A 24352-nucleotide genomic window follows, 5' to 3' on the forward strand; every position below is an offset into this window, starting at 1 on the left:
ATACAGCAAATGGGGAAGAATCCTGAAGTGTAAAACATCTTATGTAAAATTGACTTAAATCCTTGTGTAAAATAATTTGCAAAATGTCCTAAAAATTCAGCTTTGTTATTCTTGCATAACTTCAGTCAATAATAATAATGTGTAATGAGCAATGTTATCAATGATAAAATCTTATTTACTTGATCTCTTTACCTACATTAAGTTAGTAGATCAAATTTTTATTTAACAAATTCAAGTGTAACTCTAGGATATTGTCCTAGTTTTATTTTGTAAATGTTAGTGGTGTTGATGCAATGCTCTTTCAACTCTGTTCCCAGACATGCTTGTATTATACTATCTGCAGAAGAAACATACTTCAGTGTATGCTGGTCCATCTTGCTGAAATATTTAAGGTTATTAAAGGTCATCAATTTCTTTGTGATAACATGATGTGATCAATGGCAATTGAAGTCCACTAGGTTTTATTGAAGGTAGTAGGATTCTACATATGAATGAAATTTACCAAATGATTCCATTGTAGAAATTGTGTCGGGTCCATCAGTCCTTAGGAAAAAATAGAAAAACAGTATTTCAATTGGATCTTTTTTTTTATTTTTCTAAATAATTCCTTTATAACACTATACTTTTCTCAGAATTCTCTTACTTTTTTAAGCCATAGAAAAGGTAGGATTTCAGAAGGTCCTCAAATAGGCGTCTTTGTTAGCAATGACCTCATCCAAGAGCAGATGTGCAAGGAACTTCATCCAACTGGGCTTTAATCTCTTTCAATGTTGTCTTTTAAATAGTGTCTAATCACTGCACAAAACTCATTTTTTTCATTTTTCTTGATTAAAAGTTTATTGATTCTATCGCCTATGAAAATAAAACCACATAATCGATATCTTCATAACTTAAAAAGCAGTCCCAAGAGAGTCTTTCTAAATGTAAATCTTTTCCGATACTATAAGCTCCCATCTCTTGGGTTCTCTATGGAATTATTGTATGACTCATATAATTATTAACATTGAGATGGTAAAATGAGTTCTGCTAATACACAATGTAACACATCAATTTTTTGAAGATTATTCAATGAATTGTCTAGTGCTAGATAACTATTTTATTTAAATTTAGAAGCTAGGCTAGTGTAAACCAGTTCTATCCAACCCAAAGCGTGTTAAAAATTACAAGGAAAACTTGGGTGATATAAAATGCTTTAAGAAATTTATGCAAAAGAAAATTTGCGGCAGTTGGAAAAATTAAATTTTTTTGATACTACTCCTTGAAAAGGTTTAATTATTGGAAAATAGATACATCCATACGAACCTTCTGTATTCTGTCATTGGCATATGATATTCTAGGCTGCAGAGATGTGTGGGGAGAGAAATGTTTTGAAAAAATCACTTATTTTTAATTGCTTGCTTCTTTGGGGTTGTTTATGTATTACACTCTTTTGCAATCTCTAATGTCCATAATGGTGGATGTCTGTGTCCAATGTTTCATCGATAAAATTAATGATAGTATCCATGCTCTCTTGGACCTTTGAGAGTTTAACTGATTTTTCACTAGGTCTCTCCTTAATGTCTAAACACATTTAGCTGTTTCTGAATATGCAAACGTTTCTACACGTATATCATATTCATCATCCTCAACATATTAATAGTCGAGGATATTTCCTGTGCAGACTGTGAAAGTTCCTTATAATCTTCAGGTTCAAAGCCTGCGAAGGGAAAATCAACCTACTCTTCATAAAATGACTTTTTCCATACAATTTATAATTGTGGATTGTTTCTCCTTCCAAAATTCAACCCATTTAATCATTCTTCAGTAGCACCATATTTCTTGTGCCTCTTTCCATTTCCTATACCAACTCTATCATCTGCATCTCACATCCATAGAAAAAGACTTCATATATATTCTAATTCTAATGATTCGCCTCCTTATGTTTAGGCTAGTATTTCGTGGAACCTTGCACAACAAACCTACTTTGCTCCAGAATCTTTTTCGTTGAGCAAAACTTTTTTTTCAATTAAATTAATGTAAAATAAAAAATGTGTTCTATGAAAAAAATAAATCATGCACATGATTTATTTAAAAAATTCTCCAGAAATAGTTAAGGATCGTGAATCATCATCTTTTCTGTTATTGTGGAATTACCAAACCTGGTGTGTGAATTTTAATTATGCATAAGAATCAAAGTAGTTTATTATTTATGGTACATTCCTAATTCATTTTTACTAGAAATCTGTTTAGAGGCATTGACTTTTGCAGACACTTCAAAATTTTGTGAAAATGCCAAATGGCATTATCATTTAATAAATTTGTAGTGCTCATAATCACTGCCTTATCAGGATGATGCTGCTCAGTGTATGATGCAGCAATTTCCCATGGTTTCCCATGCTCTCAACATCACCCTTAGCATGTCCTGGACCTAACAACTCTTGAAAGCTGGTGGAGTTTCAAGATGATAAACAAGCAGAGATTTAATTTTCAAATCGCTGCTCGCATTGATGCAAATGAGTAGTATGAGACTGCATTTTATTGACTTGTAGCAATGTATTCTCCTCTGCTGTTTTAAAGGTTCGTTTCGGCATCTTTTTCCCAGAAGAGGCCCATCTTGTCACAGTTAAAAACCTGTTGGCCTCTGTTGTCGGCATGAAAACCTTCAAAGTCTATGAGCTTCTTGAAGTCACTGATGAATTTATTTACTGCCTTTGTGTCAGAGCTCACAACTTCACTATGTCTCACAACGCTATGAAAGCTTACTCTTCTCTTAAACTGTGCAAACCGTCTACAGCTTCCCTTAAATACTTCTTTTTGGGCTAGTGATGATCATGGTGTCTTTTAAACAAGGTTAGCAAAATTCACTTTTTAACAAATGATTTTCCCATAAATACCATAAGAAAAGCAACCTTTCAATATTGTTGAGATTATGTACGTGGACAATGTTGTCACTCCCTTGGATGCATCTATCTCCTTAGTTTGGTCCTTATATTTAAGGATAGTGCAAATTGGTGATGTCAAACCAATTGAATTGCTTGTGCATGCCAGCACAGCTACTTTAATTTCGTTCCCATTTTTCATTGATTTAAATATTAATTTCTACGTTTATTTTGGTTCTATTATGGCTCCTTTGCCTTTTTCTTTAAGGACTTTTTAAAACTTTAAAATTAAGAAATATTATTAACTTTGTATGAAAAGTCTGAAATAATATGCCTGAACAAAAGTTAAGAAAAATATTTGACTACAGGGTACACAAGGTTTTAGCGAAATGAGTGCTAAACACAAGCTGAAGTAGCAGGCAATCATCCTGGGAATTACTCTCTCTTTGTCACTTGTTCTGTGAAAAGTTGCGTGTTAAGAGAGTCATTAAAAAAAAATTTTTTGTCCATTATGCAAATTACTTGCTATGCAAGTGCTTTTTAAGTGTGGTTCCGCTGCATTTGGTGTTGTTTCTTGTGGTAGAAACCCTTCTTAACCATGCCTATTCTGCTTAATAATGTCCTTCTGTCTTCTTCAATAACTGGTAATCTTACTGCCTAATCATGGAAACTCTTCCACTCATACCAGTTTTATCTTTCCCTTGCCTTATTTGAAGGTTTTCTTTCCTTTCACTGACCAATAGCATTCTCGACGAATTACATCAAATATCAGTGGTGACAAATTTTGATGAGGTTGTACTACAATTACTAGAAGTACTATTTTTATGTAAACTTTGTTGTTACAGTGGTTATAATCTAAACTCCATAAATCCCTGGGATTTCCTCTAGATGATTGGAGTATTGGTTCAACACAATTTTATCATATGTACATAACATGCTTGTGGTGATGAATTCAAAAGAACTGTTCCCTACTGTTGTATTTTTTTTGTTTCGATCATCAGGTGCAAATGTCTGGAATTCTGTCATTGTTTTTTCTTCCTCATCTCTGTATTCACGAAGAAATTTTGTTAATTTTTTTTCATCTTTAATTGTATAGTGTACTCTGTTTAGAAGGTTGATGTCCTTAAATTTTTATTCCTTTTTAATTAATTAAGGTTAGTGGAATATCACTCTTGGGCTTTTAACATGAATGGTGGCAAGGAAAATAATTTTAAGGTTATATTTCATGGGCTCTGGTAATTTGTGCAAAATAATGAAAAGTAATAAACTGAAAGCTCTCTGTTAAGAAAGTGGACATCGTCTCTAATTTGTAATGGTCAAGTGACGGTAAATTTTTAGAAAGAACTTCGTAAAAATGTAACTTGGCAATTATTGACTTTAAGCATAGAATTTGAATTATTAAGCCGAATGTCATACTGTTTTTAAACACAATGTGTTGTTCTCATTAACTTGTGAATATGCCTGCTGAAATAATAATGCTAATGTTTTTTGGGGTTTTAGTTTGAGTTAATACTAAACATAAAAATTTCTCTATTTGTGAAAAATTTAGTGTCTGTTTTTCTGGTAGCTAAGAAAGCTGAATCATTTGATGTCTTCAGTCAATCCTAAATATTGTGCCTGTGTGATACACAAGTAATAGTAACACATCATGTGAAACAAATGTATCTTATGTCTTTTTTGTTGATAAAACTTGGGCTTTTTTCAGTAGTGTTGTACTAAAGTATAAACTTGTATGCAGTGTTGGGTAATAACATATTGTTGCTCTTTGGGTGACGTTTTTTATTGATAACATTACATATTAAACAATAACTTGACTAACTCTGGTAATCAATTATTATATTTAAAAAATCTCTCATAATTACCTTTAGATGTGTGTGTATGTTTGTTCATATATATATAAATACATGCACATTACTATATACTTAATTTGAACAGAAAAAATATGAATTTGTAAAAGAATGTCATTGATTTTTTTATATTTCTTGGTTGCCATGGATCATAGGTTTTGTTTGAGCAGTGAATTTTGTGTTTGATATAGAATCCGATTAATTTTATGATCTTCTTTTCAGAAAGAATTTTAAGTAAATGCGATTTCTAAGAAAAAATGTAAACATTGACGTACAAATTTTGGTTGTGCAATCAAAGCCTGAGTTTGAGTGGCCTTTTCAACTAGACTTGTACTTTCGCAGTTAACCTTACACAGATATTCCCTTCATATATTCTGTCAGTGTTGTATTGTTTACCCATTGTGAGACCTGTAGAACTCCTGATCCATACTCGGCCACCTGGCAATTCAGAAATTTTGTCTTAGTTCCTATTTGAAATGAAGGCCAATTGTCAAATAACTGAAGGTGTTTGTTTTTGTGTGCTTCCAAACAATCATGAATAACAATAACCCAGTTGTACCTTTATTGGAAATGACAAACTTTAGTAAATGAGGTCATTTTGAAATGATTGAATAAGATTCGTGTGGTGGCTTGACAGCTGTGCAATGCACTTTTCTCAAGGGGTGTGACACTAGAAGTGATGGTAGAACTGTTCAGGTCTTTTGTGTAAAGAGAAAGATATTTTAATGAACTTCTCTTCTTTTTGTCTCATCATATTTTGGGTGAAAATGCTTAGTTTGTTGAATCCTGTAGTGTTTGCAAAATGCAGTTGCAAATAATGTGCTATAATTTTTTGTAAATGTTTCAGCAGGAAATTGATGATGATTTTGAGTAAATAAGATTTCAAGATCATTTTCCCTAGCCAATTAATTTCAGTCATAGCTTTAAAAGTCATTGAATTTCTACTTTGTACCGTGACATTGTGCCAAGAGGCACTGAGAATATGCAGACAACAGGGGAAACTCCCATCGTCTCAAGAACTTGGCCCAGGACCTAGTTCAGGAATTTATATAAGAGTGATAAATATGAGAATGAACTGAAAAATGGATTGCAAGAATTAATTGCTTTTGTTTGGCTCTAGAAATGACAATTACATCTGATAGGAACTGAGAAGGTTGTTTCTCCCAGGGCCCAGGCTGACTTTTAGCTGCTTTAATTGTTTTGCTGTGATGACTTCTGAGTGGTTGGATTTGGTGGCTTTGGAAAGGAGATGTTGGTATATCCTTATCACAGGCTCAGGAGTAGTTAGTATCATTGCTATCTTTTGCTTATATCAATGTTGTGGTCGTGCTTAACTTGAGAGAGCAATTAGCCATCCCTTTAAAGAATTACTAATGATAAGAGTAGCTGTGTAAAGCAAATGAGTCTAGGAAAAGTTAAGTTACTTGGCCTTTGTTGTCAAATCGCAGCTAAATGTTTTTATTTTATTAGTGAAAGTAGCTGTTCCATGTCAATTGTGATAAATTTCTTTTTATGGTGCAGCATCTTCATATTGTGATTTTTTGGAAAAAAAGTAACTTACCCAACACTGCTTGCAGGTGTTATATTTTATTCTTGTTTTATTAGTATTGTTTTGAATCTTGCTCATTACAATCACTTTTTCTTTTATTTGTTGTGATATTGTGTAATGACAATGTTTGTTTTTAATGTCCCTTTGCTTTAGTAATGTCTTTTTGTGAAAATTTAATTTCCATCTTGTTGGGAAAGCTTATTTTTAACTCATGAATTTGTCTTTTTATTTTTTTCCTCTAATTTGAGGAAGACCTGAATTAAATAATGAATGCCTTTTATGTCCATGCTACTACCATAGTTCATTATTTTAACATTTTTTTGTTGGCTAAGTTTTTTAACTGGTTAATAACTTGAAGAGCATGCCTAGAAATATTGTAGTATTATTTCCTCATCATCATAGTTGGATGAGCTGACACAAAGCTGCCGCTTTGTTATTGCCCCTTTTTCTTGAGTGTGGACGTGAGTGTGGGTGTGTGTGTGTGATTGCAGGAAGCAAAGAGAGCGGGGAGGGAGGAGTGGGTGGGGCTCCCCTGCCCACCTCAGCCCCGAACAGCCCAACAGCCAATGAGGCTCGACCCAATGCACCCTCAACCATCTCAATGGAACGGAGCCCATTGAGAGGATCCAAATGTAATCCCTTTCGATTTTCATGAGTCATTGCTTTAATTTTTTTGTAGTTTAATTGGGTATAAGTTGAATTAAGCTTAATTCATTAATTTAATATGCTGTTTGTTCACTTTAACTTCATTACTTCACAAAGTGCTGAGTTGCTTTTTTTGATTAAAAGATATTGAAGCAAATGCTTGCACATGCAACCCACACTTAGCCAAAAGTATGTGAAGTTCAGTGACATCTTGGCAAGAACAATTAGTGTAAAAAGTATGACTCTTTGTTGGATTTGTTATTTAGGAATATTAATGATACCATTGGCATGCTTAATAAAGGGTTGGTTTTAAAGGGTTTGCATTCATATGTTTTGGTTTTTATTGGTATGTTATTTGCTGCCATTATTGCTGACATAAACCTTTCTGCTTAGATCAGGAGAAAAGATGGTCACTCTCAGTAGTGTGATGTATCACTTGAACTGAGTATAACTTAGTAAGTACCATGAGATGCCTTGCTATCAAGAAAACTTTTGTTTCAAAAAGCATGGTTCCAATTAGACTCATCATCAAAATCAAAACCCAGCAAGGAATTAGTGTTATCACCAACTAGCGTATGTGTACACTTATTTGGAGCTTTTTTGGAAAAGGGTCTATCCAAACCAATGGTGAATTTTAATACCTCCCTCCATTTCAGTTATTGGAAAAATATGTTGTGGAATTAATTTTTTGAACCATCTATGGCTCTTTGCTGTGAACACTTTTTTGGTATGGTTAAATTTTCTGGCTTAATTAAATTTTCTCTACAGTATTAGTTTTTGTGAACATGTTTGAAACTAGCTTTAGTATTATTGATCACATGTGCTTATCTATGTAACAAACAATAAGATAAAGTTAAATATTAGGCATTGTACTTTTTGAGTTGCTAAGGCTTTCATGGAGATAATGTGTCAGCTTCTATTTAACACTGATGTGTGGCATACATCCTGTGAGTCATTTATTTGTTAGTGTTTGTGTTGTTTATACTTAAAACCCTGTAAAAATGCCCCTAGTGCTACAAAGAGCTGTTGAACTTAATGCCAAAGTCCTGAGGAATTTTTCACTTTCAGGTGTAATTTCCAATTTGAAGAGCTTCCTGTGTTCTTGTTTAAAACTGGTGTAATTGGGTCCGTCCATGAAATTTCTTTTTAAATAAAAACACTCAATTTATCTGGAAGAAGGGTTGCATAATGCAAATCTCGAGTGTTTTGGCAAAAAATTTAATTTATGCCTTGTTATTTACTTAGCTAAGGACCAAGGGTAATTAATTAACAAAATATGTTTGAATCAATATAGTGTAAGCCCCTTATTTACTTTTCCTAGGGCCCTTGGAAAAATGTTGAAGGTGCTAGAAAAGAAAGAAAAAGACCTAATCAGAGTCTTATCCAGCTCCTCAATGGAAAACTATTCTTCTTTTGCCTTACTTTCTATTGCAATTTGAGGTATTTTATCTGGAATAGGAGCTGAGTTGTAATAATATTTACAGAATATAGAAAATTTAGCTGTGGACATCACTGCGACTACCATAGGCCCAGCTCACATATAAAATTCCATTAAAAAAAGCATTTCCCAAATCCAAGTTCAAAGATGTAAGAGATTCAAGTTGTGTATTTTAATAGGTTTCAGTAATAAGATCGACACTTTTTTCAAGTTTGATCATTTTTCCAAATCAAGATTTGGATGCTCTGTGAAAATTTATGTCCATTCAGTTCTCTCTGACAGGAAATAATAAATAATAAATATCTTGCCTGCACTACGTGGCACATTGTGTTTTTCATTTGTGCACCATTTCATCGTAGAGTAATTAAGAGTTCAAACATGTCTGCCACTTATTGCACACTAAGTACCATTCTACCATTTTCAAATTCTTAATCCAAATATTTGACATTAATGTGTCTAGATGTAGTTGATCCATGCCATTGAAGGCATCTTTTTGAAATTATGCATTGCGAATGATAGAAAAACCAAGTTAGAAAATGTTCTGAAAAACATGGTAGCTCATATGCAATATTAATAATTTCGTATTGTGAAAACGGTTTGAACTTTCTGCAGAAAAGAAACTAAATAGCACGATAATGGAAAGCAATTACTCTATGTAATGGATTGTTCTAACGTTAAAAAGGTAGGCAAGCTATTAATTATTGGTCGTATGCCAATTAAGGTAGTTTTGTATGGACTTGGATTGTACACACTCCTACATATCTTAGCTATGCTAAACAAGAAGAAACCAGGCCACCCACTCTAAAATAAGCCTCTTAAATTCTACAAACACTATCTTCTTTTATTGTATCCTACATCCTTATCCTACCAGCATGACTTTACTACAATATATGGTTTGTATAAAAAGTATCGGGAAAAACTTCGGTAGAAAAGATTTATTTCAGATATTGCTATAATGCCTCAAAATTCTTCAAAGTACATCCCTTGAGTGCACTTTGCCAGTGGCTTTTCCATGATTTGAAGGCTCCCTGGTAGGCAGATTCCAGGAGGTCCTTAAGTGTACGCATGCAAGCTTCTTTGACGGCACTTAGGGTCACATGGTGGTGTCCTTAAGGGGAGGATTTCACTTTTGGGAGTAGGGAATAGTCTGCTGGTGCCAAGTTGGGGCTGTAAGGGGGTTAGGGAATCATTTTGATGCCATTCCAGAAAGTCTTTGCCAGCAGACACTAGATTCTGCTTTTAGTCGTCCGTCAAGACCTTCGGGATGAGTTTAGCCCAGATGTTTCACATCCATATTTCCACTGATGATGGTGTTCACTCTCATCTTATCAATGATCAATATCTGTTATCACACAAACACTTAATCAACAGCCTGAATTCCACACTTCACGCATACATCAGGAAAAAATTGTTTCTGACACTTTTTGTACAAACCTTATATAATAACTATGATTATTATTATTAGTAGTTGTCCACTGTTTTAGGTAGGGTCTGACACCTCGCAATACATTAAAATGTTTTTAAATTCCAGTCTTTCAACCTCCTTCAATCTGTCCAACATACATATTCTTTTCCTCCCCCACCTCAGTTTTTTAACATTCTTCTATATGTCATAGTCTTCATTATTCCATTGCCAATCAAAGTGCATCTCTACATTCATCCATTTTTCCTGCCCCTTGATTACTCGAAACAATCCTATCTCCTTCCTTACCATGCCTTGGACTCCCTCATTTGTCTTTTCGTCCAGTACACCTTTCCTGTCCTTCTTTAAGCCCACATCTCCAAAGCCTACACTCTATTCCTATTATTTTGCTTCAGTGACCAAGTTTCTGAGCCATTCAAAATCATACTTCTTATTAAAGTTTTTACTATCATATCTTAAGATATTTAATCAATATCTCTGATATCAATGCCCTTCTCATTGTTCAAGCTACTTCGCCTAATGCTATCTTTTTCATATGTTCCTACTACTTCGATCATTTTGGTCCTAAACTCTTCTTAGTTAGGTTAAATTTTCCACATGTTCTAATTTTTCCCCTCTTATTTTGATGTTTAACTTATCTTTCCTCTTCCTGAAAAACCTCATAACCTTTATTTTGCTCACATTTATTCCAATCCCGTACATATCAACTGATTTTCTAATGCACTTGGCAATGAATATAGTGCCCCTTGAGAGACTGGTCAACTAAGTCTTGATCATTAAAAATGAAACTGATTTATTAATTCCCCTCCAATTTTGTCATATTTTCAGTTCCTTCCATGCCATTTTTGTAATTGGTATGTTAGAAAGCCTGGGTGAAAACGGACCATGTCCCACTCCTCATCCTAACTATATCCGAATTTTACGTCCCCAATTTGCACCTGAGCTTTTCAATATATTTTTAGGTTATGGATGAGTCACCTTAGGAAATTCAATGAAACCAATACGTTTTTGTAAATAGTGGGAAAATGTAAATCCCAAAGGTCTTAATGAAAGATTTACTGCAATGCTGACATAACTACTGTGTCCCTTCAATGAAACCCAAGCATGGTGTTTTAAATTCTACTAATCGACAAAATTAATATTTAGGAATTTTGTTTTGTTGCTGATAAACGAAAAACCTCTTTTTGAATGTTTTTCTATCCTCTTAGCTGTCAAATAATCAAGGAGCAATTTTTATTTTAATAAAAATACAGCCAATACTGTTGAATCTCATTATTTGCCCTTTTCTAGGCACCTCTTTGAAAAAAAGTGTCAAGTGCCAGGAAGTGCATGTCATGGGAAAAGAAAAAATAGGTTAGCCATTGAATTTCACTTCAGTGAGGATAAAAGTAAGAATAACAGAGCATGCCTATAATACATGTAATCAGATCCTCAATGGATAATGCCTTTTATCACAATGCTTTTTCATTACATTTTAGGGAAAATTTCAGATGGATATATTAATGAGGTAAACTCTTTCAATGGGACTTAGGTTACTGAATTATTAAAATATTGTCCTAGCCATAATTATGACTACAGAAGAAAAAATTTTAAATTCATTTAAGTAAAGAATAATTTCAAAGATGGTTTAAAATTTTAAAATAAATTGTAATAAGTTAAACGATAACTTAATGTTGTTGTGAACTTTCCACAGCAAAACATTAATGTTCTACAATTGTGATCTACATATGACATGCATTCATTATGATCATTGCATTGTACTAAATTCATAAGTTCACATATTTTATTATTTTCCCTTTGTATGGTGCCCCCTAGCCTACAGAAAATGCAAGTAAGAGTTTAAATACCTGCTTCTAATTTGCTAAAATAGTTTTTTATGTGTTAAATTGCCATTTTCAAATTCTCATTTTTGCATTTCACATCATTTCCGCTGCAAGTACTGATCCATACTATTGAAGGTATCAAGTTTCCCGACCTGTAAGACATACTGTTTTTACTTCAAAAATGTCCTCTAAAATGTGCATGTAGCTTTTGGGCCAGGGGTACACCCGTATAGTTTTGACCTATAAGCGCAAGCTGATTCACTGGAAAAATATGTAGTATTATTTATTTTTCCTGCATCAGGCATAGAAAACGGTTGTTATTATTATAAATGTCAATAATATCACTGTTTTAAGTTCTTAATACGCAAAAGAGTTTCAATATTTCATTGAAAGTACTTGCTAAAAAATTCTCCAATAAATTATAAAAGTAACAAAAGTGAAGTATGTTAAGTTACATCTCATTTGTGGTGCTGCCATGAAACTCAATACTACGCGTTGGTCTAATGAAGATGTCACCCCTCTGCTAGTACATACGTGCATTGTATCTCTCCTGATAAACTTTGAGTTGAAAGGCATTTATCCTTAACTAGTATGAGAGTTTTGCAAATGCATAGAAAATGGTTGCTTTAAATGCAAATATCAATGATATCAAAATAATAACAGAAACTAAGCATCACATAAAAAGTAAAATTGATAATAACCGTTTGGGATCTTGAAAGAGAATATTGTTGTACAATATTGCATTTAAACTTGAATTGGCAAGTTATGCTTCAGAACACAAACAAGGCAGCTGAAAGGCATTTTGGCACAGTGACAACAAATTTCCCAGATTCTACGCTGAATGAACTTTGATATACATGGTGCTGCTAATTTTTTAATGTAAAAATTCAATTTTCTTTGTAATAAGTGTTAGCATCAAAATAATTTCATATTTTATATCTGATGCAAGTATTTATTGTAATCCTAATCTGAAAAATCAGGGTGGATCTTACGGGCCATGATATACAGTATTTTTTTAAATTTATTTGAAATGAAGGTTAGCGGAACAAAGTTTGAAATGGTCAAAATAGCCTGGAAACCCATGCTGATTATTTAGAAAATTGTAAACAATATGTAATTGAGGTTTGACGTACTATGTGGGTCATTCAATAATTCCTTGGAGAAAATGAAAAAAACATTTTGGGTAGTTTTTTTATATTTCAATAATCTCTTTTTAGCTCAATCCCTTTTTCCCTGTGTTTCTCCTACTTTTTGAAGTCATCCAGGAAGTAAAATTTTGAATCATCGTCAGGCACCTGTGTTGGTGATGGCCTCCTTCGACATGAATCATTTTCCGCCCAGCAATTTTTCAAGTATGAAAATAAGAAGTCACTGGTGGCCAAGTATTGGTGAATTTTTTTATAATTCAAACATAAACTCGTAATTTTTGCTGTTGAAACTTAACAGGTGTGCACCTATGAATTGTCTTGATGGAAGAGAATTTTTTCTTTGCCAGATGGTAATGGTTTTTCTTGATTTAATCGCTGAACCAGTGAAATAACAATGCCCAATTCTCTCCATTTCCCATTTATTCTCATAGTGAGTAATCAATGCAAATGATTCAGAGTGCATTCCAGAAAACCTTGGCCATTATATTATCATCCAATTGCACTGTTCTTGCCTTCTTCAGAGCCGTTAGTCTTCCTCTTTAATCGCCTTCAAAAAAACCCAATGTTTCGACTGTTTTTTTTGTCTCTGGAGTGTAGTAGTGTATCCATATTTTGTCCACAGTTATGTTTGACACAGAAACTCATCAGGATTGAGATGAAGAAGCACCAAACCAGCCTCTGAATTTTGGTTGTGTTTATTCTCCTCTAAGATCGAAGATAGGACCCAATATGCCCAGATTTTTTTCATGCCTGATTCGTCATGCAAAATTGAAAACACACTCCCTATGAGTATGCCTGTGGTCTCAAATATTTTGCAAACCTTGATTTGTTGATCGCTCAAAATCTTGTCGTGGAATTTTCCAATTTTTAACAAAAATTTTGTCTACGATTTCGGGAAAAGTCACTTCCACTGGAGCGCCCAATCAATGTTCATCATTTGAGGATGTGCACCACATCTGACTTCTCATTTACCCAATTGTCAACAGTCACAAACACTGGAGCAGATGCACCATGAACTTCATCCAACTTGGCTTTGTTCTCTTTTGATGGTTAGTCTTAGTAGGTGTTAAATCAGCATGTGAAACTATTTTTTTTTTCATTTTTCCAAATAAGCAAAAGTTTGTTGCTTCAATTGACTATGAAAATGAAACATCAGTATTTCTTAACCAGTAGACAGGTATTGTTACTTCCAACTTCTTTGTCATTATACTTCATCCCTGAAAATTCTGATACCAAAAAAATGTATTTTTATTCAGGAGAATATGTACGAGGGGGAACCAAAAAATAACAGGAATTTTGTTATAGATTCTTTATTTCTCAATATATTTACATTAAATTTTGTTCACCTTCAAAGAATTCCCCATTGACCACAATGTACTTCTCCAAACCTTCCATTGTTCAAAACATTGCTGAAATTCATTTATTGGGATGTCCTTTAGGGCTTCTAGCGATTTTTGTTTTACCTCCTCCACAGTGTCAAAACGCTTTCCTTTATGTCCCTTTTGAGTCTGGGGAACAAAAAAAAGTCCCCGGGAGCTAAATCCTGTGAGTAACAGGGGGGTGGACAATCGATGTATGCCATTTTTTTGTCGAAAACTGCATCACGGAGAGGGTGGTATGAGCCGGCAAGTGAGATGGCGAGGGACAAATTTGGCTGCAACCTTTTTCATGAGCAAATCTTCAGATAGAATCCTCTGAATTTAACCCCATGACACTTCAGACATCTCACAGAGTTTATCAATGGTTCTGCGACAGTCTTCATGAATGAGGGCATTGATTTTGTCAACGTTTTCATCAGTTCTTGATGTTGAAGGGCGGCCTGAACTGGGTTGGTCTTCAATTGATATTTCACCATTTTTAAAACAGGTAAACCACCCGTAGACTCTTGTTTTGCTTAGGGCTGCTTCCCCATAAGCATTCTTGAGCATTACAATAGTTTTCGGGGCCAATTTCCCCAACAGGAAACCAAATTTCACTACAGCGCATTGCTCTTGATAATCTGCCATCATGTTTTTTGCGAAAATGAAAAAAGTTGTTTCACTGAAACAGCTCTCACAGATGGACCGATCCAGTCACAGTGACGGCGCTGTGCATACTGACACAGGAGGCATGAGCCTGACGTACGACCGGCTGAACAAAGGCTTCCCCCACTCTCGCTCCCCACCGCAGCCCAATTCCTGTTACTTTTGGGTCCCCACTCGTATATTTTTCTGGATGTAGTGTTAATTTTTTCTCATTTAGTAATGATGAGTAAACAACTGATATGATCTGGATTAATTATTTAACGTGTACATATTTTTATACTGAAGTGGTTTCTTTACTAAGGAATGTTATTTTTGCTTGAAATTCCAAAATACTCTATTTTAAGAAATTATATCTCATTGGAAATGAAAGAGTTATCTGATGAAGTAGGTGCAATTAGAAAGCTTCTTTTTGTATGCAAAATTGTGTATTGTTGTTGGGGCCCTGTGGCATAAGTTGAATATTTTCCTATTTCTGGCTATCTTTACCATTTAATGTAATGGGTGATTTTAAATCTCAGGATAAGGACTACTAATGCCAAATGAGAATTAACATTTCTGTATTATTACCTCCATTTAATAAGTCACCAAGGTGTAAGGTTTTACTGAAAGTTGCAGTCTTAGGCATGATAGATTAGAGGGAGGAGCAATTGGTTACTGGCCAAAGGGGATTATTTCCAATCCAGGTGAAGCCTCCTGAGAACCCTCAGCCTCGTCCAAGCTGTGTGATTTTTTGTGTAACAGATCTTAAGTTGGAACTGGGAAGGAAATGACCTCTCTATCGTGATGTGTGAATTTCAAATGATTAGGCATGTGTGACTTGTATCTTCACTCATCCGAGTAACCTTTCAATTATATAGTTTTTAATTCCATCTACTGTTTCATAAACAAAGTAATGTTAGCTGTTGAGTCACTATTCTATGGTGGTATAAATTTTGCATATTTATTGTGCATCTAGATAAAACTACTACCTTTTTAATTGACAATATTGTTGTAAGTGACCACATGGAAAAATACAAGCAGAATTATCACTTTGGGCTGAAGTAATAAATTCTTGACGACAGATTGATAGCATAAAGATACATGATTTTGCTCACTTTTTCTCAGGGAAAGATATAAAATTATTGTATACCAGTAATATAATACGAGTATGTCAGCAGATACAATTTTTGATGCCTTTCATGTTAACATTAATTATGTGTGATAATTTAAATGAAAGTGGTGGTTGAGATTAATTGTATTGTGAAAAATTGCACTTATGTCATTTATACTTAAGCAAATTACCATTAACATATCAAAGAAAATCTACGGAGAGCGTTGAATGACATTGCTGCTCATATATTGTGGATCATTACATAAATTACTGTTTTGAAGCTTTTAAGCTGTTTGTTGCCTTAACAGCCTGAGATAAAAATAAAAATGCAAGATGTTCAGAATATTTGTAGGCTGCTCAGGAAATGCTGTTGCTAGTGTCTGATGATGAGGTGCAACATTTTTTGGAACTTGTTTTTTGTTTTATCATGAACTTTTTAAATCCACTCCTACGGACTGTGCATTGTCATATATATTCCACCATTCTATTTTATGTGGCTAGAGATTATTAATAATTAGAGGGTCCTGGGTTCATGGCCAAGTGATGCCATGGACGCCCCCTACGTAATCCAGGTGCAATTATATGGTACCATATTTATCTGGGAAACTGTTGTCTATATTTGAAAAAATGTGCCCTTTCTTACACCTGCTTTAGGGCAGTATGAGGTGAGCTACACCCTCTTGCCTATTTATATAAGAATTTCATTCATGAATAGTGTGTTAAATATTGATAAAAATCCGATGTAGTCATTAAATTCAGTATTGTTTTACTGAAGTATTCTGGAGGTTTTTTTTGTGAATTTTATTAGAGTAGCATCATATTTTTTCACAACAATATGCATTTGTGTTCAACATGTCTATCAAGGTATATGATTGTAAATGTATGGCTTTAATGTTATTTTAATGAGAATCAGATTTGGCACAGTAAACTCACAAATAACACCAATTTGAGAATGCTTTGAAATAAGCTTTTGTGCTTAACCAAATTTTGATTTACAGGTTTAATAAAACCTTTTTTCATCCATATCATTGGCATATTTGGTTACTTAGCATGTTATCATGAACATGTAAGTAATGCTTGAATTATTTTATGGTTGTTGTAATGCTGGGCCAATACCATGTTAGCTAATCCATTGGAAAAATTTCAGGCCATAGGTCTTTTGCTTGAGCTACTGTGTACATTTCAGTAACTTTAGGTGTTAGTATTTATAACACAAGGACTAACTTATTGTTTCCAGCCAAAGAACTGGGAACATTGAAGATGTGTTGTATAGTTAAAAGTAATGGACTTGGAGAAATATTTCTCTTTTTTAGTGTGTTGTCATGAGCTTAATGTGAATATTAGATTGAATGCATTGATTTTCATTATAATTTTTTGTAATGCTTTTAGAAAGAGAAATATTACAGTTAGCTTTAATTGGTTCATTAATTCAATGTTTTATAATGCAATGTTTCTGGCAATTGTTTTATATTAATGTGTAGTGATTTGTGTATTGGTAGGAAACACTGCATGAATGCATGATCTTATTCATTTTCCCATCCTACCCATTTTATGTCATGGAACCACCTGTCATTTTATACCATTGAACCTGAATAGCCCCCAGTGTGCTGGCGGGATGATTTGTGGTTTACTTAATTATAGGATCTAATATAGCCATAATACACCTAGCTGATAAATTGTCTAAGTTAAGTCACTTCTCTTCCTTTTCTTGCCATCACGGAATCTAACAGTGGAATCTCCAACGAGGTCTCCCTATTCTAGTCTCTCAACTTGGACTACAGGTTTCATATTATTTTTTTACATGCACTTGCTTTGCTGAACCACTGAGTGTGATTAAACATGTTTTCATTAAATGCACTGAGTAAATATCCAATTTGCTATGTCTGATGTTGAAATATTTTTAAGTTTTGATGCATAGTTTTGAAGTACATATGCTTTATTTTTTATAATTCAGTGTTTTCATGTAAAATAGAACTGCAGAGTAAAATAATAGAGTATTTTCATTGTAATTACATTAAGATTCAGTTAATTTAAAATACATATATTTGTATAATTTTATCTTAAAATAGATCGATTTTAGTTTCTTGTTTTTGGGAACTGGGATTGATACCTTATTTGACATAATTTTAATCATAGGTGGTGAGGTAAGTGATGTATAAGAAAATATACTTCATTTTTTAATGTTAGCCTCATTAATATTACTCATTAAGTATCAGGATATTTAAGGATAAATAAAGATGATTTCTGTGGAATATCAAAAAAGGGAGCTCACAGTGCTTAAAATTTGACTTTGTGGAGTTCTATTTATTACCGTTGGTGAAATAATAATCACTGGTTAGATAATTTTTATAAATTTTCAGAGTAATTAATAACCTTCAGCGTAGACATTTATTGTCGCGGATAAAAGGATATCAACCCTGAAAGTATTAGTAATAATCTATTTTGTATTTGGTGGTTAATCTCAGTGATTCACCAGTTTAATACCATGAACGTTACACGTCATTGTTTGGAGGTGATACATATCTTGGAATAGGTTAAGAAGATTATCTGTTAACTCTGACAAAATTTTTAATGTTTTAAACTTGTAAGTACTCTTAAAAATTCTTTAATGGGAGGACAAATGTTGTTGGTCATATTAATAGTTATTTCCAGTGAAAAACTATCTACTATTGCTAATGCATCAAAAATGAAAATAAACACGGAAAACATAAAATAATGTCAGGTAAACTGCAAGATTATTAAGTTCACTCAAACAAATTAAAGTGTGTCTAATATTTGAATTGCTTGGATCCTGATCATTGTTTAATATTTTTATCATTACTGCCATTTGGCAGAAAACTAAGTACTACTTAAATGCAGTCTGCTGACCAGTAAAAAACGTAGAGAGTTACAAACATGAATAAACTCATTGCATCCATCTTTCTATCAATAATGAAATCAAAGGTGGATGACAGAATGTTTATTGTTGGAACATCAAAATAAATACATTGCATCAACTACTTTTGAGAGCACATTATCCAATGAGTATTTCAGTCAAAATGATGTGGTAGAATTGCTTCATCTCAAGTTTATAAAAAATATTGGCATTTATTTAAGTAACTACTTTGGAGTAGAGTCAGCCTTTACAGAAAAGACTTATCATCAGATCTCAGTTAAGGCAATTATAACATTTTTCTTGTGTTTGAATTGCACACTTAAACAGTTAGGGACCCACTTATGGTGGTGATTTAGCTGGCATTATTTTCTTTGCAGCGGCTATTATTTGCTCACAAGCTCAAATGGCATGGGAAGATTCTGTGACCTCCAGAATTTTTATGTAAATTCAGTGATTCAGTGAATTCAGTAATGGTGCTGTTGACTGACTGAGATGCTTTCATGTGGAAAAAAATCAGCCTCTAAAAGACATTTGCCTGGAAATTACAAATAGGCTGCATCATAGTTGAAAAATGTGCATGTGGCCATAAAATTAAGATTCATATTTACGATTTCAGTGTCTGTGCAGATTTCGAATCACTCATTGCATCAAATAACCAATGTGGTTGCCATGCACATGCCTTGCGATTGAGTGATTTATTTTACATGTTAATCGTATGGCATTAAATTTCAGTTTATGAATTAATAACTAAAATGAGACCTTAATTAATTGCCACCCTCATATCAGGCTTCCACTAGGTTTTGTTACAGTTCAGCATCCACATTTTGTTCTTGTGTTTATGGTAGTGGGTTGTGGGGGTACGGAAGGAGGATATGAGGAGGACAGGAAAGTGCAATAGAACAGTGGATGGGGAGAGGTATACTCTGAATAATGCATGACACAATGTGGTGTAAGGGGCCAAGGGTGTATCTGGTTGGAGGAGAGAGCAGTTGTGCTACTCGTTTATCCTGCTGCTGGGAAGTGCTGGATGGATGGAGGGGATGTATTATGCCATTGTGTGGGATTAATGAGGTAGCAGTGAGAGAGGGTGGAGAGGGAAGTGAAGGGCCAGGTTTATGGTCATAGGTATTGAGATGTTTCATCTAAAACTGTCCCTGAGTATTGCAAAATGAATCCTTCTCATTTTTAAGTGTTTCTGGATCAAATTCACTAATTCTAGTCAAGCTCAAGTAAATTCTTAAGGAAAATGGAGGAAGGATTTTTTGTTTTCTTATCATAGTTCCTGCTCTGTATTTATTTCTTGGAATTTTCTCTCAGAATCTACCCATCATCCTCTAGTCACACGACAAACCAGCAATGGCCTGCTGCTCATGCCTCCAACTTTAAAATGCATCATGCAAATCCCAGGGTCCACATTCCCTCTTCCCTTGCTCCATAAATACCATCACACTATCCAAACTCCCTTTACCATCTCCCCTACCGTCCTCCCTTAACTCACTACTCAGGCAAAATGTAGATTTTACTTTGGAACAAGACCTAGGTTGTGGCTATAAATAATGCTATGGATTGGAATTAGCAAAGTGTGTTTCATGAAAGGGGGATGTGGTACTTGTATTCCAGCATTTTGAGTGCCAGGCTACTGACTGGGGAGGGCATGGGTTCAATTCTGGGTGATGCCAGTGGGCATCCTCAGCTTCACCCAAGCTGTTTAATTTTTCATATACCATATTTCCCTGGAAAACAAAAGGTAGTTTTTAAGTTGTATTATGGATAATTCATGGATTTGATGTGGTTAGTATATTTTATGTATACTCAGACAAAATAAGATACATGCAATGCATAGTAAGGATTGCCTAGAAGATGCAACTTAAACATGTCATTCCTTGGCAGCAGTGGCACTGGTCATGTGCAAAGTGGAAAGCTGGATAATAGTAGCTCCTTGGCTAGTGTAATGGAAAGAAAATATAAATGCGGATGGAGAATATTTGCCTAATTTAAAGAAATCTCATTAGGTTAATTTTACTAGTAATACTTGCTCAGTGATGGATATTCATTTTCAGGGTTTTTGAGAAGTAGGCGAGAGAAACGGAAAGAAAAGAAAGCTAAAAAAAAGAAGGATCCTGACAACACCAGTAACAAGGAAGAAAAATCTGATTTGTATGTATTTCTTATTCATTCTGTTTGTACCTTATGTGTTGTTAAATATATTAACTTCTTATTTGTGTTATATAAACTATGTAACTAACTCCCAGTTGTCCAATGTATTCATTTCATGATGCACATTTTTCCGTGGCAGACTGAGATTATGAGTTAAAGTAGTTCACATTTTTGTCGTTAGTGGCACTCTGTACTCCTCCACTGTATATAAATTCATTGCTAAAGCCTTTCATATTGCTGTTCTCTTGTCTTTTTTAGGTAAATATACATGAAACAAAGTCGTAAAAGTTTTCTATGAAGGCTGATGTACACGAGCAATTTTTTGAGAGTGCTAAATTTTTTTTATCCGGCACAGTGTGATGCAAATGACAGAAAAACAGAAAAATGAAATTGTGTGCATTTGTTGGAGTTTCACATATGTTGGGAAAATAAGAAATTGTATGAGACATGATAAAAATATTTTACATCATGGGAAAACTTACATTTCAATGTATACATATGATGATTTATTGTATAATATCCATTACTGACAAAACACTCATTTTTCAGTGAGATTATGGTTTTCGAAAACTTAGGGTTGCATGTGGTATTGTGCCATTTTAAGAAACTAGCTTTTTACTCCATGAGTAGCTGTTCTTCTCTGGAACTTGCATTTTCAAACATGATCAATTATTTGATAAATGAGTGTTTTAACAGAAAACTTGAATGATTAGATTTTTTAGTTTAAAATTATTTAATGTTTGAGTTGTGATTGGGCTCATTGGGAGGAAAGTCTGCTTCACACACCCATAGTGGACACGCCTTATTTTTTTAAGGGATGAAGTTATGCCTTTCTTTATCGCTTATTCCCTGAGGTACCATGGTTCCACATTGTTGAATAATAAGTTATAATAAACTTCATAAGCCTGTTGCTACCAAAGGAATATGCAGCGATTTGTGAAAGGAAGTGATTATTATTGCACTGAATTTTTCATACGAAGCACCCTTAAATGTTTGCTTGGATTTGATCCTGAAATTTGTCTTAAATTATTTCTTTAAATCTTTTCCCTGGCAGCAAGTGTTGTTGGGGTTGCTTTATCTGTTAAAACATTCCAATGCTACTTTTAGGGATGAGAAGGAGGATGGCAGTCGAAAGTCAGAAACTCCAACCCCTGAAGTTGACGAAGAAGGTTATTGCATTCGTCCTAAGGCTGAGATATGGGAAAATGACAAAGGAAGTTTTTATTCCAGTACAGATACAGATTCAGGTGAGATAAAGATATTATGGTAACCCTAATATATTTAAATGTGTTGGGTGTGTGAAGTTATGAAATTCATGAGTGCTTCCATGTAATTTAATGCTCATTTCACCTTTAAATAATATTCCCTTCACCTCAATACAATATTCATTTCACAATGAAATTATTTATTTTCCAGAAGATGAACGTGAAAGGAAGATACATGTTGAAATTAAACCCTTGAGTAACGGCTCTGCTCCAATGAGTGCTAGTGTTGATGAGCTTCGGGCTACTGTTGAAAATTTATCCTTATCTCCTGGTGGCCTTATATCAGTAAGTTTAAGTGGATATGCCTAATTGCTTTTAGATGCCCATTAATTTTTTTCGTGGTTGTAAAGATAATCATAATTAATTTTATTAATTTTTAATGGCTAAATGTTTTTTGCATTTAATGGAAATGTATCAAAGATACTGGATGATGATCTACTACCATAGTTAGGGAATCTTTTTGGCAAATGTGGGGGTGAGGAACTATGGTAATGGAAATTGGAAGGGATAGTGAAACAAGGGGAGGAATGGGTCATGTAATGCTTGGGTAAATGTTACAGCAGTGCTTTAAATATACATATTTATCCATATATGTATTATTTCACGTGATGTGGTTGCTGCCTAATGAACATTTAAGACAATATATTATTTGAGTTCACGTACTCCTTAATGATGGCACCCATGCCAAGGAAGCTAACATTATTGTTGATTTTATTAACCAATTCGGATCCATAAGCGTACTGGTATGCAGTACGCTTATGGATGCGAATTGAGCTGACCTCAAACCCTGCAAGCCTGGTCCGCAGTATGCGTGTGGTGTAACTAGTCAGTTGATCCTGCTGCTATCTTATGAGTTTTTATCAAACAATTTGACCATATACGTGTACCTGTTTGTAGCTGCCATCTGACAGCTGTTTAGAAAGTTTTTTCCAATCTTACATTACCGTAGAAAATACCTTTTCTTACTTGCAGATTTAATTCGCCTGAAAATGGCCTGCTGTAGGAAGAGAAGTTGTAGTAAAAGTGTTGACAATGAGTTGTATTAGTGAATTACTTGATATTTTGGACTCTGATGAAGAAGATTCCAGCGGTGAAGATGATGTTATCTTTCCAAAACCTTTAGGACAACAGAATGTTATCAACTCTTAGATTGATTATGAATCAAATCATTGTGCATTAGATATTGTAAAGGACTGATGTTTGTATCAAAAGTGGTGATTTTTGGAACGGGAAACAAGATCAAAAGGATCCGGTCATTCATGCTTTCTCTGGTCGTCCAGGAATAACATGTGATTTAGGTGCAAGTGCTTGTAGACTATGCTTTCAAGCCTTTTTAACTTACGATATTGTTCATCATGTAGTCTTGGAAATGAATGGGTATAGATCAGCTGATTGCGACTTTCACAGTATTAATACAAATGAGCTGAAGGTATATTTTGTGGTTTTTATTTTTTTAGGTGTAATTGAAAAGCCTACTTTACAGCGTTAATGGTGTAAAGATGCAAGCATAAATGCACCTTACTTTAGAACAAACATGCCTTGAAAAAGATTTTTGCAAATTGATAAACACCTAGTCTTTGTAAATAATGAAAATCTAGATATCAATGACCTTCTAAGAAATTTGAGGCCAGTCGTAGATATAATCTGATGTTGTTAATAAGGTTTACACACTAATGGATTCTATATGCATTGATGAATCAATAATGAAAGGCAGAGTTAGATTACACTTCATACAGTATATTAGGTGTAAGAGGCCAAGATTTGGGATTAAACTAAAAGTTATGTCCAGTAATGTGTATATTCATACCTTTAGAATTTACGTTGGGATAGATATACGATAGAAAGTAAACAGTATTCATGTTTGTACGAAGGTTGTGTTGGATTTGATGACTGAGTCTAATCTTCTTAAAAAGGGATACTCTTTGTATTTTGAGAATTGGTATAGTTACCCAGATTTGTTTTATAAGTTACACAACTTTGGAACAAATGTATATGGTTCTCTATGAACCCAACTAAAAAATATGCCAAAATATTTGAGAAAATTTATCATATTGCAGCGATAATATTAATGCAATAAATTGGAAAGACAAAAGAGATGTTAATATACATGGAACCATGCATCCCTTGGGGTTTAGAGACACCAAAAAAGTTGACATGAAAAGTAGGAGTGTGATTTGGAAACCCACTGCTGTTACTGACTACGAGGTCTG

The 24352-nt window shown here is 34.0% G+C and overlaps 1 protein-coding gene across 4 annotated transcripts in view; it reads left to right on the forward strand.

Moving 5' to 3' along the window:
* The window catches only part of LOC139685705 (F-BAR domain only protein 2), a 70355-nt gene that overhangs the window by 14325 nt on the left and 31678 nt on the right, over positions 1-24352 (forward strand). For 2 of the 4 annotated variants that reach the window (XM_071582720.1, XM_071582722.1), the window contains exons 8-12: positions 6746-6886; positions 17576-17626; positions 20781-20877; positions 21985-22124; positions 22294-22427. In XM_071582720.1, coding sequence (XP_071438821.1) covers positions 6746-6886; positions 17576-17626; positions 20781-20877; positions 21985-22124; positions 22294-22427 — 563 coding nt within the window. The remainder of the gene's footprint in view (positions 1-6745; positions 6887-17575; positions 17627-20780; positions 20878-21984; positions 22125-22293; positions 22428-24352) is intronic. The other 2 variants (XM_071582721.1, XM_071582723.1) reach the window with 2 other exon arrangements.

This window comes from Hetaerina americana, unplaced genomic scaffold, assembly GCF_022747635.1.
Source record: "Hetaerina americana unplaced genomic scaffold, ioHetAmer1.1.p SCAF_12, whole genome shotgun sequence".
Lineage (NCBI taxonomy): Eukaryota > Metazoa > Arthropoda > Insecta > Odonata > Calopterygidae > Hetaerina > Hetaerina americana.